General features: G+C 40.6%; 1 protein-coding gene across 4 annotated transcripts in view; it reads right to left on the bottom strand.

Moving 5' to 3' along the window:
• The window catches only part of LOC129173221 (dynein axonemal heavy chain 9-like), a 262,968-nt gene that overhangs the window by 155,954 nt on the left and 94,039 nt on the right, over window positions 1-12,975 (bottom strand). For all 4 annotated transcript variants that reach the window (XR_008567198.1, XM_054763939.1, XM_054763948.1 and 1 more), the window contains 3 exons: window positions 9,289-9,393; window positions 2,831-2,988; window positions 258-396 (listed from right to left, as the gene is read on the bottom strand). Coding sequence is in view for 3 of the 4 variants with exons in the window: in XM_054763939.1 (XP_054619914.1) it covers window positions 258-396; window positions 2,831-2,988; window positions 9,289-9,393 (402 nt within the window). In the remaining variant the exon portion in view is untranslated. The remainder of the gene's footprint in view (window positions 1-257; window positions 397-2,830; window positions 2,989-9,288; window positions 9,394-12,975) is intronic.

Raw genomic sequence — 12,975 nt, 5'->3', positions numbered from 1 at the left:
AAGTTATACTTATCTAATGTGGAAATGACGGCACATAATTGTTACTTTATCTGTCCGCAACAAGCCAAAAGCTCCGTCTTTGCCATCCGCACGCATACGTGAAGCCGGAGTTTTCTGAAACCTTCACTCTGGACAAAGTTTACTCTGGACAAACTCACGTTTGCGTGTGAATGAGAGGCCAAAACACATAGAGAAATATAATACACATTTAAAAAAAAACATATTTGTGTGGACATAGCAGTTTCTGAACTTCGTACCTGTTTTGAAAGTAGCTCTTTGCAAAGTGTGTAGAGCGTGATAAACTTCCTAGCCAGGACGCGGGCGCAGAGGAAGCCCTCAGCCACCAACATGATTTCACATATCAGCTCAAAGTCTGGTACCACCATGGCACACGGTCTGTGAAAATGTAAAAGGAACAGAGGTGGGCAAACGTTTTGACTCACGGGCCACATTCAGTTAAAAAATTTGGCCAGGGGGGCCAGATATGTACAGTATATGCATACATTATATTCAGTGGAACCTTGGTTTTGGTACGCTCCAGTTTTCTGCAAAAATTATTAGCTCAAAAATGTCTCGGTTTTCAAACTAGTCAACAAACTAGTCCATATGCCCGTGGAATCGAGTGCCCAATTAAAGCATCTACACGTCGGTGCCTCAACTCTGTGAAGAATGGATAGTGACAGACATGATAAACACATTCCAGCCAGGGAATCCTTTAGTCATTTTTTTATGTGTGTGGGGGGGTGCTTTCTTTGTTCACAGAACACACAAAAAGATGAACAACTCCGTATCTCTTCCCTTCCTCCCACCTTTCACTCACAGCGCAGTGAGCTGATGAGGCGTTCAAGCGCACTGCATATTTCCGGGTGTTAGAGGAATCAGCATTTTTTTTTTAATTTTTATTTTTTTTACTTAGGTTGGCTGTAAAAAAAAGTTGCAAGTAACAGAACTGATAAAGAAAGTGAGGGAGGGAGGTAAGAGCATGTCAGTCTCAAGTACCTGTAAGGCTTGAGTCGCGTCCAAGTCAGGTCTTAATGCAAGACAAGACAGGTCGAGTCAAGTCCTAAGTCATAGGCTTGAAATTTTGAAGTCCTTACAAGTCATAAGCACTGTAGTGTCCAAATAAAACACATTTTAACAATGTAACAATCTCTTAAATGTGACAAATACAATGAATGTGTTTTTAATTGTTATATAAATAAGACCAATGTGACAGGACTTAGTCACAGCATTCAGGATTTAGTGAGTGCATAGAAATGTAATCTACACATTCGTTGTTTGTTTGTAAACCCGATTGGACGTCAATAGATGCATTCAATGAGGGAGACTCAAAGGGAAAATACAGTATGTTGTCTCGCTGGAAACAACACAATAACCATCAGTTGGTTAGTTGAATACTTTGAATGGGGACGCATTTTCCTCACATTCACTGAAAATCTTAAGTGTTTTCAAGTCATCAGACTAAAGTCTGAGTCAAGTCCTAAGTCTGTGATATCAAAGTCCAAGTCTTTGATGATATTGTCAAGTCTAAAGTCATCAAAATTGTGATTTGAGCTTTTCTCAATTCCAAGTCGTGTGATTCGAGTCTAGAACTCCGGCTAGCGCCCTCTGCCCGCGCCTAGATACGTCTGTAAACCAGCTGGAAAACTAATAAAAAAGTAGAAAAAATATGCCTTCATTGTTCAGATGGAATCATTCAATGGTGCAATGGGACAGAGCCTTTATAGTTATGTTCGTAATGGACTATATCGTAATGGACTAATCTCTGTTTTTGCTAGTCTTCAACAAAGGTAAATGCCATGTTAATGTTAATGTATTCATTGAACTCATCATTTATATGTGTCTCGCATTGTTTTCTGCATGTACATTTACAATTATTCTCTATTAAATGTGCTTTGTGTTGATATTTTTGGGTTTCTGATTTACACAACTTCTTATGGGAAAAATGTATTCAGTTTTGGTACATTTTGTTTTTCATCAGACCTTTTGGAACAGATTACTGATGAAAACCAGGTTCCACTGTGTGTGTGTGTGTGTGTGTGTGTGCGTGTGTGTGTGTGTGTGTGTGTGTGTGTGAAAAAGGGAGAGGACAGCAAGCTGTGCAGATAGTACTAAAACATTGAACAGCATTCTGTATCCGTTCCCCCTTTACACAAGATCTTAAAAAGGTACCACTGGGCCTGCTAAAACTTAAAAAAATACCAGCACAGGCAGGACCATCCACAGGGACTACTATATGTTTGTAAGATTTACAGTAAATGTCCATCCAGTATCCAACCTCTTCGGCTTATCCGAGGTCGGGTCGCGGGCGTAGCAGCCGAAGCAGGGAAAACCAGTCTTCCCTGTCTACACTTCATCCAGCCCCTTCCGGCAGATCCCGAGGCATTCCCAGGTCAGTGGGGAAACATATCTCTCCAACGTGACCTGGGTCTTCCTACCGGTCGGATGTACCCTGAACATCTCCACAGGGAGGCCTCCGGGAGGCATTCTGACCAGATGCCCAAACAACCTCATCTGGCTCCCCTCAATGCGGAGGAGCAGCGGTTCTACTCCTTATCTCAAAGAGGGAGCCCAGCCACCCAATTGAGAAAACTCATTTTGGCCGCTTGCACCCGCAATCTAGTCCTTTCGGTCACTCCCCAAAGCTCATGACCATACAGTAGGTCAGTGTAGGAACGTACTGTAGATCGACCAGTAAATTGAGAGCGTCGCCTTTCGGCTCAGCTCCCTCTTCACCACAACGGACCAATGCAGAGTCAGCATCACCATCCGCCTGTCGATCTTGCATTCTTTCCAATAAATAGTTATATTTTATCTACATTTCACTGACCTGAACAGAGCCTTTAGGTTCTCAGGAAGCTCCGTCCTTCCAGCGTAGCCTGGATTCATCGTGATGAAGATCCCCACAGTGGGACAAAGGTTTACCTCTTCGCCCATGAAATTAAACCTCTGTTTCTTATCTCGGATGGCGTCCTGAATACTTTTGACCTGCGCAACAGCATAGACGAAAAACATGAAGCACCAAATGTATGTTTTTGTGGCATTGCATATGATCTTGTCCATTTCCAAACACAAATCATGCAAACCATAATAGAAGAAGGCAATAAAATGACCTTGGTCATCAAAGAACTTATCATTAACAACAATGTATAGACCAGTTCTACACAATATGAAAGGCATCCTTAAATTACTATTAATTCTCTTCAGATCTGGCAGTGTATAAAAAATAAAACTGGGGTGGCGGGGCGCCCCCCTAATATAACGGTAGGGGAAACACTGTATTGTACTGAAGGTCTGAATACCATCCTTTCAAGGCATCCTTGAGTTGAACACAAGCATGCTAGAAGAGTGTAATGAGTCGACAGCTGGAAAGAGGAGGAAAATGTTTTCATGGATGAGTACTTTGGCTACAGATCACTCAGTCGTATTAACACGAGAGAGAGAGAGGATGGGGAAAAAAGTGTACAGCTGCATCACAAAATGCAGAAGTGAAGCATCAGTGTGGCTTATTTTTGATGGGATATGACTGTCTCTCAATCCTCGTACCCTTTATAGATATGGGAAGAACTCGAGTGTCACAGTCACATTTAAAACAAGAGTACTCAGAACAGAACAAGAACTTCATTGCATAGCAGAACCACCAGTTTTACTGTGCATATGACAGTAAAACTCTTGAAAGCACAGACCTCTGCCAAGGCTTTGACATTTGTAACCGCCTAAATCAATGGATCATCTATGCCAGTACAAGACGTTAATAGGAACATTTAGGTAACGTTTCTCTCACTCACTTTCACAACTACATCACAAGATTCAGAGTGTACAACTACCCAAATATACTCTAGAGTGGTGCCTTGGTTAGTGTTATTAATCAATTCCAGAAGGTCCAACTCAAACCAAAGCGGACTCTAACCAAGGCAAATGTTCCTATAGAAAATAATATAAATACAATTAATCAATTCCAGACACCCAAAAATGACCTAAACAAACCATATGTTTTAGACAATCATAGTTTTACATGCAGAAAATTAAAAAAAATAAATAATTGCAAATGGCAAATTAATGGACAACTGAACATTTAAATGAATAGTTTGGATTTTTTAACATGAAGTTGTATGACATCCCCATCAGCAGTGTACTACATCAACCCTCCCCCGTATCCCTGTGCACTGTCGCCTCTCCATTCTTGTGTATGCGACGAAGACGCTCGCATCTTTTTCTAGTGTGGAACACACAAACAAGATGGCCGTGGCGCTCCAGTGCGGAAGAAGATGTGAGCGTCTTCGTCACACAAGAATGGAGAGGCGAGACGGCGGCAGACAAATATAACGCACAGCGATTTGTGAGGTCTGATTCTTTTGAGGAGGCATTTATATGATGTAAATGTATTACTCTTTTGAACACATACCGTTTTGAGAAGCCAAACTCTTTACCTAAATGACCCAGCAACTAAATCCGACCAGAACTGGACTCGTGTGACCAAATGGGGGAGTAAGTCACTGCTGATGGAGGTGTCATACAACTTCATGTCAAAAAATGTGAACTATCCCTTTAACATCACTTTTACCTAGTTTTGCAAAGAGGGTGTGGGGGAGATTATATTATGCTTGGAGGGCAATCCCTTTTTTAACTGTTACTGCACATATGGCACAAGAAAATCTATGCAGAGAGGTCTGGTAATGACTTTGCAACATGCACAGTTTGACCTTAAAAAAAAGCAATGCCACAAGCATGGCATATGAAATGGAGAAATTAACATTTAACATAATTTTACCTGCATGGACACCCTTGGCAAACAACAACCGGAGACGGGAGGGATGGAGGAGCCTCCCAACCTTCCATGCCTAACGACGCTGTGTATGCCTGTTTTTTTTTGTTTTTTTTAACCAGCCTCTGCTGGCCTAAATTCATCAGGAGACTCGCTCGTTGTTAGATCCGCACGCAGCAGCCTCGCCTCTGAAACAGCGTCTCCCGCTAGCTGTTTTCCATTGATCCACACCAGAAACAACTTCTCAACATCTTCAATGGTTTGTGGTTTCTGTTTTGTTAACACCGTTACTCCCTTTCGCAACATTAGCTCACGCTGTTATTCCTCAGGATGGTACTTATTGTTGATGAGGGCTTCTAGTACGTCCTGGTGACATCGGCAACATGGACGCCATCTTTGAACTTAGCGATGACTTTTTTCTTGAATTCAATAGTGGTCTTCACCCTGTTTGGAACGTTGCTGTCACTCGCAACCTTCTTTGGATTCATAGCGGCTTATTTAGTGTTTGTTGCACTCAATGATAAAATGCACAGACAGGATACACGAATGCCGAGGGTCCACTGTTTGACCACTTGATTCTGGATGCCTTACATGTATGCGCCTTACGGGCTGCCATAGTAAACTGTTATCTTAACTTACTTTAGTTATTTTAAGTTATTTTTGTTATAATAACTTCTTCCGCATGATGGAAATTGTCCATCAGCGCATGATGACCATGGCAGCCATTGGCCGTGGTGGCCACCAGAGGGAGCCCATGAGCTTTTAAAGTCATATTGGTACGTGCCGTGTATATTTCTTAGGGAAACCTTTTGAGTGTTAAGTTGCTGTGTGATGATTTTAGCCTTTTATCTAAGAAGGCGCTGTGAGTCAGACTATTGAGTAATGACCTCCTATGATTTCCGATGGGTTCACAAGCTCATCGTGAGTTCCCTTATACCTCGTGACTGGCTCCTTCCAGCGAAAGAGCGGCACAGTATTTAAACAATTAGTAGTAGTTCTGAAGTATAGGAGATGTCGCGAGATTAGAACATAGTCATAAATTAGCCGCACCGCTGTATAAGCCGCACCGTTCAAAGTTTCAGAAAAAAGTAGCGGCTTATACACTGGAAATTACGGTAATTTATCTGCATGATGTTACATTTTGTGGGCCTCCTGTTTGAATAACTTTAATATGGGATTTGCCCCACCATCTGTGTGCGAGAAAACCCCAACTGGCAATGGCGGATGTCGCCCTAGGATGGGTGCTGGTCCCACTTTAAGAGGGAGGATCAGGTGTGAGGGCCTATTCTTGCTATGGTGAGAGATCACTCCATGTAGCTGACTCCAGCGATGCTGGGCAAGCTGTAAAACGGGCTGCCGACTGTCACAGGAGGTCTTTCTTCTCAAGGTCTACTTCTCCACATATAAGGCAATGTGATTTATTATTCATTAAGCCTTGCAACACCTACTCATTTCTGTGGCTCTTTAAAATTCTCTGCGCTTACTTGCAGGGTCTTGAAGAGGCGACTGCTTGACTTTTTTTTTTGCTGCTGTGAAAGAAAAGCAAGGGCATCAGACTTACTGTTATCCACTGCACTGACTAGCGGGTCAGGGAACACTCATCATCATCAAGATGATCCTAATCAACAACCTCGTCGTGTGTATGCTATTTTATCACAATGTTCCATGTGCATACAAATCATGTTAAAAAAACGCAACCATGCAGAAAGGTTCCTTTTGATGTGGGATCGCAGAATGTGGAATGACATAACAGGGAGCATCAGCTGAAACACAGAAGAGGCCTGACTTCTAACAGGCTAGCTAGGTCACATGGATTTAGAGTTCTAGTTCTGTGCATTAGGTGGAGGATGTTGAAGAGTGGAACCGACTGGATCATTTTGACAGAGAGCATGGGAAATTGAAAAGCCACCTCGAGACTCTCCGCACAGTACCTGGTAGGCATAACGTGTTGCAACACAATGTGTTCTCTATCTGGATTAGGGAACGTGAATCACAACTTTCTTTCTTCGTCTTTGACAGTTTTTGCATACACATATACACACTATGTTTATTGCTATTATTGTCATTATTATTAGGCACCTCATTGTCTTGTTCTGCTTTAAAGACACTTCCAATGGCCTTTCTGCCGTTCGTCATGGGAGGTCCCAGAAGGACAGTTGACGGGGGACTTTTTTAATTGAAATGTAGAGAAATACAGAAAAGAATCCATCAAACATGATGCACTTGCTCACTCAACAGTACATAGTAATGAATGTGATCTCTCCTCATGTGAGCTGATAAAGGATAGCCGATGTTGAGGGATGGGGAGCACAAGGATGAAGTGTTAGTCGTCATGCCAACGTCCTCGAGTACAATGGCAGCATTTACTCATTAAAGGACCTGCTTGCAATAGTTTCGATTTTTTTACAGGAAGTTGTATGACGCCCCCATCAGTCCAACAGCAACTTAGCCAGTTCTGGTCTTCATCACCAAAATCCGACCAGAGCTGGACTTAAGGGACCAAGTGGGGGGTAAGTCGCTGTCGGACTACGCTGCTGATGGAGATGTCATCCAACTTCATGCCAAACAATCCTTTAACTTGCTGCAAGCATTACATCCCATCCTCTCCCTTCTCCGAGCATGCAAGCTACGCCCCATTGGACACATACACAGGACTGTGAAGCATGCATTGTGGTGGATAATATGGGATTGACATCACACTAAACACAATGTGAGGTAGATAATACCAAAACACAATCATAACTGACTTCAGACACAGTGACTGAGACAATAGTATAGACACGGGCGGGTGACAAGCCTTTGTAAGCTTTGTGTATGTGCACGTGCTACAACCATGTGCGTGTGTACATGGTTTATAATTGTGAAAAATATTGACTTTTTTTTTCCAATCTGTTCTTGTAAACCATTACTGGTAACATATGTTCATCTGTGATATGTTTTGGTTAAAAAAAAACAGTTGCAAACCATCCCTTTAAGGGTTTTTTTTAGACATAATTTAGTCATCATTGAGACAGATTGTATTTTTATTTTTTGTGTCGATCAGGGTGTGCAAATATTTTCGAGTGAGGGCCACATCGTGAAAAATTAGGAAGGATGCAAACTTTGCCACGTGGATATTTGGTAAAGCAACACATGACATGCTAAAAAGTTATACATCTTATACATCTAAAAGGTTATACAAGAAAGAAATGCATGTGATACGTGATATCACTATTTGCTCTTCTTTTTCCATTTTTTTCTGTTGTTCTGTTTTTTTTTTTTTAATTTCCACATATTTCAACTTTATTCTTACATAATATTTGTAAAAAAATATGTTTGTGATATTTCGACTTTTATTATGTACTTATATTATTTTTTTTCCCCCCAAAACCTTTTATTATGTTTGGTTTGTTTATCATAATATTATGACCTTTACCATGAATATATTATATATAATAATATATATACAGTATAATAACCTTTACAACTTTATTTTTCAACTCTGTGCTATTAAAACACTATTATAATTAATAATATTACAAGTTTATTCACGTAATATAGTGAATTTTTAGAATAGTCGTATTAGAATACAACTTTTTTCTCTTAATATTTGGACGTTCTTCTCGTAAAATGACAGCCGTTTTTTTTTTTTTCCATTTCCATTTCTGCAATCAAATTTTCCAAAAAATACAACTTTGTTTTTTATTTCCTCATAATATCACAACTTGAAAAAAAACAACAACATATTTTTTCTTTAATATTTCAACTTCAGACTACTAAAATGGCATTATTTTTCCTCATAATATTATAACGTATTTTTCCTAAAATTATGAGTTTTTCTCATTAAATTACAATTTTTTCAAATATTTTAATTTATTCTTGCAAAATTACTGTTGATTTTTTAAAATTTTTACTGTTTTTTTTTTTTTTTTTTTTTTTTTTTAGAACGTGCCTCAGCCCCCCCCCCAAAAAACAATAATGGGCCCCCGAGCCGCACTTTGGTCACCACCAGTGCACGCCTACTAAGGATGGGCATTTGACTACATGTGCATTATTGACTATGGGGAAAAATAGCAATCAATTAGTTTTTTTTTTTTTCCCACAAAATACTATTTTCAATGAAATGGGAAAATCTTTCTGTTGCACAGAGGAAATGCTTTAGCGAAGTACTTTATGAGTGTAGCTGAACTTCCCAGAGCTGTCACCTTGTATTGTTTAGACTGCAAACAGGCTGAGACTGAATCAACAATATCGCACACCATTCTGCCTCACTTGCTTCAAGATGCAATTAATCACAATGCCATACAACCAACAGAATTTGTAGCAATCAATTCTTCTGCCTACTCCTCGTTCTAGCCGGAATTTAGTATGATATTGAATGAAAAGCTGTGTCAGAAAGTTTACATTTGACTATTTTCCAGGAGCTTGAGAAACCAAATGCTTTAATTAATGCCACAGAGGGATTACAAAGGCACAAGTGCTACATCAAAAGTCTAGATCTGAATTTGATGGCATCTTAGATGGAAAACTGGACATGCACTTACCTGTACTGCCACTACAGACAGCACCTCCACTGAGATCCTGTTGAATTCATCAAAACAGCCCCAAGTGCCTGTCTGAGCCAGACCTTTGTAGATGTTTCCGCAGGACTGATGGACAGAACAAGAGAAAAAAAGCCAGATTCACTATTGGCGATAGCGTCACACTGCAGACTGGTTAAAAATGTGATATACTAGTGGATGTGGACAGTACCGGCTTTCGCAGTGTTTTAAAAAGTGACTCGGACATCAGTCATCAATGATGCAACACTGTGCTCTGCATCCTAACAAACTCATGATTAGTTACTGTTTGTGTCTGGAGTTTCCAGTCTTCTGCTCTGCTTACAGGCAGCTTGGCCTTTCAAAAGCCCTGCGTCCACACGACGAAGACACCAGATCACAGTGTTCCCTTGCTCCATCGTGGTTCACCTTTCGCTGCCTCGCTGTTTTGCGGATTTTTAAACGTTTTTTTTTACAGCATATGAACGTGCATTGTTTTCTGCGTCATGTCTGGTGGAGGGAGAACCCGCGCGTTGTGTTCTGCGTCCTTATTGGTTAAGGGAGAACCCGCGTGATGTCGTCTGCGTCCCGACTGCCTGCAGACCATTGTCAATCAGTCTCCTTTGCGCCGCACTGCCCTGTCTCATTTTGTGTTTATCGCTAGCAAACAGCTTGCAGTCTCTGTATGTTTGAGGAGACAAAACCCACAATGTCCATGAAACGTTCTGCACCCAAAAGCGGAGGAAGCCAACCATCGCACAAAAAGTTGGACTTCTGTATATGCTGAAGGAAGGTAGTTACACGGCTGTAGGGCGCCATTACGGAATAAATGAATCTTCGGTTTGTTACATCTTGGTAGAGGAACATTGCGACTACTAATAATTTCTTATGTCCAACCTAGTTAAAATTCCAATGAAGGTTTGAACTTTGAGAGGGTTTAAACAAGAGACAAATGTGAGAAAATATTAATGCCCATCTGAGAAGTGTACCGTGAGGGGTTTTACAGCCCTAAGACATACATAATAATTGTAAAAAAATATGCTGGCTACGTCGCTGATTTCACTTATCGTGGGCTATTTTGGTAACCCTGCGATAAACAAGGGAACACTGTGTTCCTGGTGGTTGCCCCGTAAGCACAAACATCGTAATTCACATTTTTCCCCACAATTGTGCAGCCTTATCTTCCACGGTGCATTTAGTTATCCTGTTTTTGTGACATTTTTCTTCGCTTTACCTTAAGGAGGCGATTATACATATCGGGCGCTATGAAATCTGTTTTGTTTTTTTTTCCCAAATTCCGTTAATTTTATTTCCAAATTCCATTTTTCCGTTTTAATTTTTTAAATTCTGTTTTTGTTTTTACATTTTACATTTGTTTTACCAGCTTAGAGTGTGCACTTTTGTGTTAGTTAAATGTCCGTTCATAAAATGCAAAAATCCTTACATGTACTGATGCTGTACATCGTTGGCCAATTTTGGCCAATCCTCAACAAACTGCTCTTATTTTGAAGGTTGGAAGTGTGTTGTCTGTGCTGAGAATATCTGTGGACGCTTAAGACGAGTTGGCACCAAGAATAAACATGCCTCCGGTCCTTATTTCACTCAGAACTTGCACGACATCAGCGAGCATCGTAAAACACTCGTTTGGAATAACGAGCGTTTCGAAGGAGTTTTGAAGTTTTTCCGGTCGGCGTCTCTACATGTTTAGTTCAGGAGTGGGCGGGCTAGTGTTTATGATGAGACTCTGTTGCGATTGAGCGGTCCACCAGGGCAATACTTCCCCACGCAAACGTTCCTTCTCCTCACATGACAGCATTTCATTCACATTATGTCAATTTCCACGAGATTCCGCGTTTAAAAAGTATATTCCGTTTTTATTGGCCAGTTCCGCGGAAATCATATGGACCTACACATACATTTCAAAGCTAATTATAGCTAGTTTTATGTGGCCCTCTGAGGGCAACCACAACTGTGATGAAAACAAGTTTGACAGCTCTGCTTCAGATTCTCACTGAAGTCATTAGCCATAAAAGAAAAGATGACCGGCCCCTCTGGGTAATGAGTAAAATCCGGTTTAAATGCTTAACGGAGCACCTCAAACCTCGCTACATTGTGGATATACTGTAACTACAGTCTATCGCGGTTCGTTAATCGCTATGTTGCGTTTTTTCAGAAATGAATTAACAAATGATCGCTGTTTTGTGGTTTACTATTGTCTATTATGAATCAAAAGATATTGAAATACAAGTGATATGTACTATGCTGGTCACTAGGTGGCAGCAATGACACAAAACATTGAGACATTACCTTACATTACATTACCTTAACACTGCATGAAGTCATGAACTCAGCCAGGGCATGTCCGACATGATACAGTGAAAAAAGCACTTCTCCCATCTCGTGTGGAAAAGGTAGAAATAAATTTGATGCTAACCAGTTAGCTTGCTAGCTAAAGGCCGTCTTGAGTCCCTACAGCGTATGAGTGGTAACGTGATGTAAACAAAGAATAATAGGTGGCTAAAAGTGACTATAGTGGTATATTTCATGTCTACACAGTTCTAATAATGTTAAAAAAACGTATTTAGAAAATCATAAACTGGTTTTCTATGCTCTAACTACAAAAATATTCCATTTATTAACATTGAATCCTATATCGCAGAAATTGATTTAACGCCGTCGGGTCTGATGACGGGGATGACTGTGATGACCACATGCTTAAAGAAGAAAATTGGTCAGTTTCTCTCATGCTGATTATTGTTCTCTCAATAATATCAATTGATCAAGCTTTTTTCCACATTACACACGCTACACACTAAAAAAGAAGTCCTCAAAGTATGTATGATTTGTGCTGATATCAGACTGATGTTATCGGCCGATATTCAAGGCTGTGTATAATAAGTAAAAAAGTTGTACCGGGACATCCCTACAAATTAGACATCATAAAATGCTCTGAAAAAGTAGGAGGAACTCTGATCTACGCTGGCTACATTGACAGTCCAAGCCAATCAAATATTGCGCAAATCAAATACGCAAACTTTATTTGGTTACAATTATTGTATATGTTTTATGGCTGTAAAACCCCTCATGATACACTTTATACACTTTTCTCAGACAGGCAGTAACATTTGCTCACATTTCTCTTTTGTTTAACCCCTCTCAAAAAAGTTAAAACCTTCGTTTGAACTTTAATGATCAACCCGGACACAAGAAATGATTAAGTCACTAACTCATATTTCACTCATGTGACCGTGCCGTTTCGTCCTGGCGCCATTTTGCTGTACTGTAGCATTTTTGCATCCTTGTTAAAACTTATTGTTGCAGTACTCCTTCGAACCGAAGATTCATTTACAAGCTAGCAAGCAAGCAAGCTAGCAATTACACAGGAGACACGGCAGGGCGGCACAAAGGAAATTGATTGACAGTGCTCTGCAGCCAATCAGGACGCAGAAAACAATGGGCAGTGCAGATAGACAAGAGAGGGAAGATAGACACTCAACTTCCCACAATGCAGTTTTTCTTAAAGGACCAGGCTCGGCTTACATCGCCATCATACGAATGTAACTCGGACACAGACCGAGGACCTCCTTGTACTGGTATCTGTTATATGGTACATGAAGAGCTGCTGTGTGATTGACGACTAGTCCAGGCTGTACCAGCTTGGCTAGGCAGCAAGATGGCAGAAGCCTTCCGGTA

The sequence above is a fragment of the Dunckerocampus dactyliophorus genome, chromosome 2 (assembly GCF_027744805.1).
Source record: "Dunckerocampus dactyliophorus isolate RoL2022-P2 chromosome 2, RoL_Ddac_1.1, whole genome shotgun sequence".
NCBI classification, from domain to species: Eukaryota; Metazoa; Chordata; class Actinopteri; order Syngnathiformes; family Syngnathidae; genus Dunckerocampus; species Dunckerocampus dactyliophorus.
This window is presented reverse-complemented; position numbering and strand designations above follow the sequence as displayed.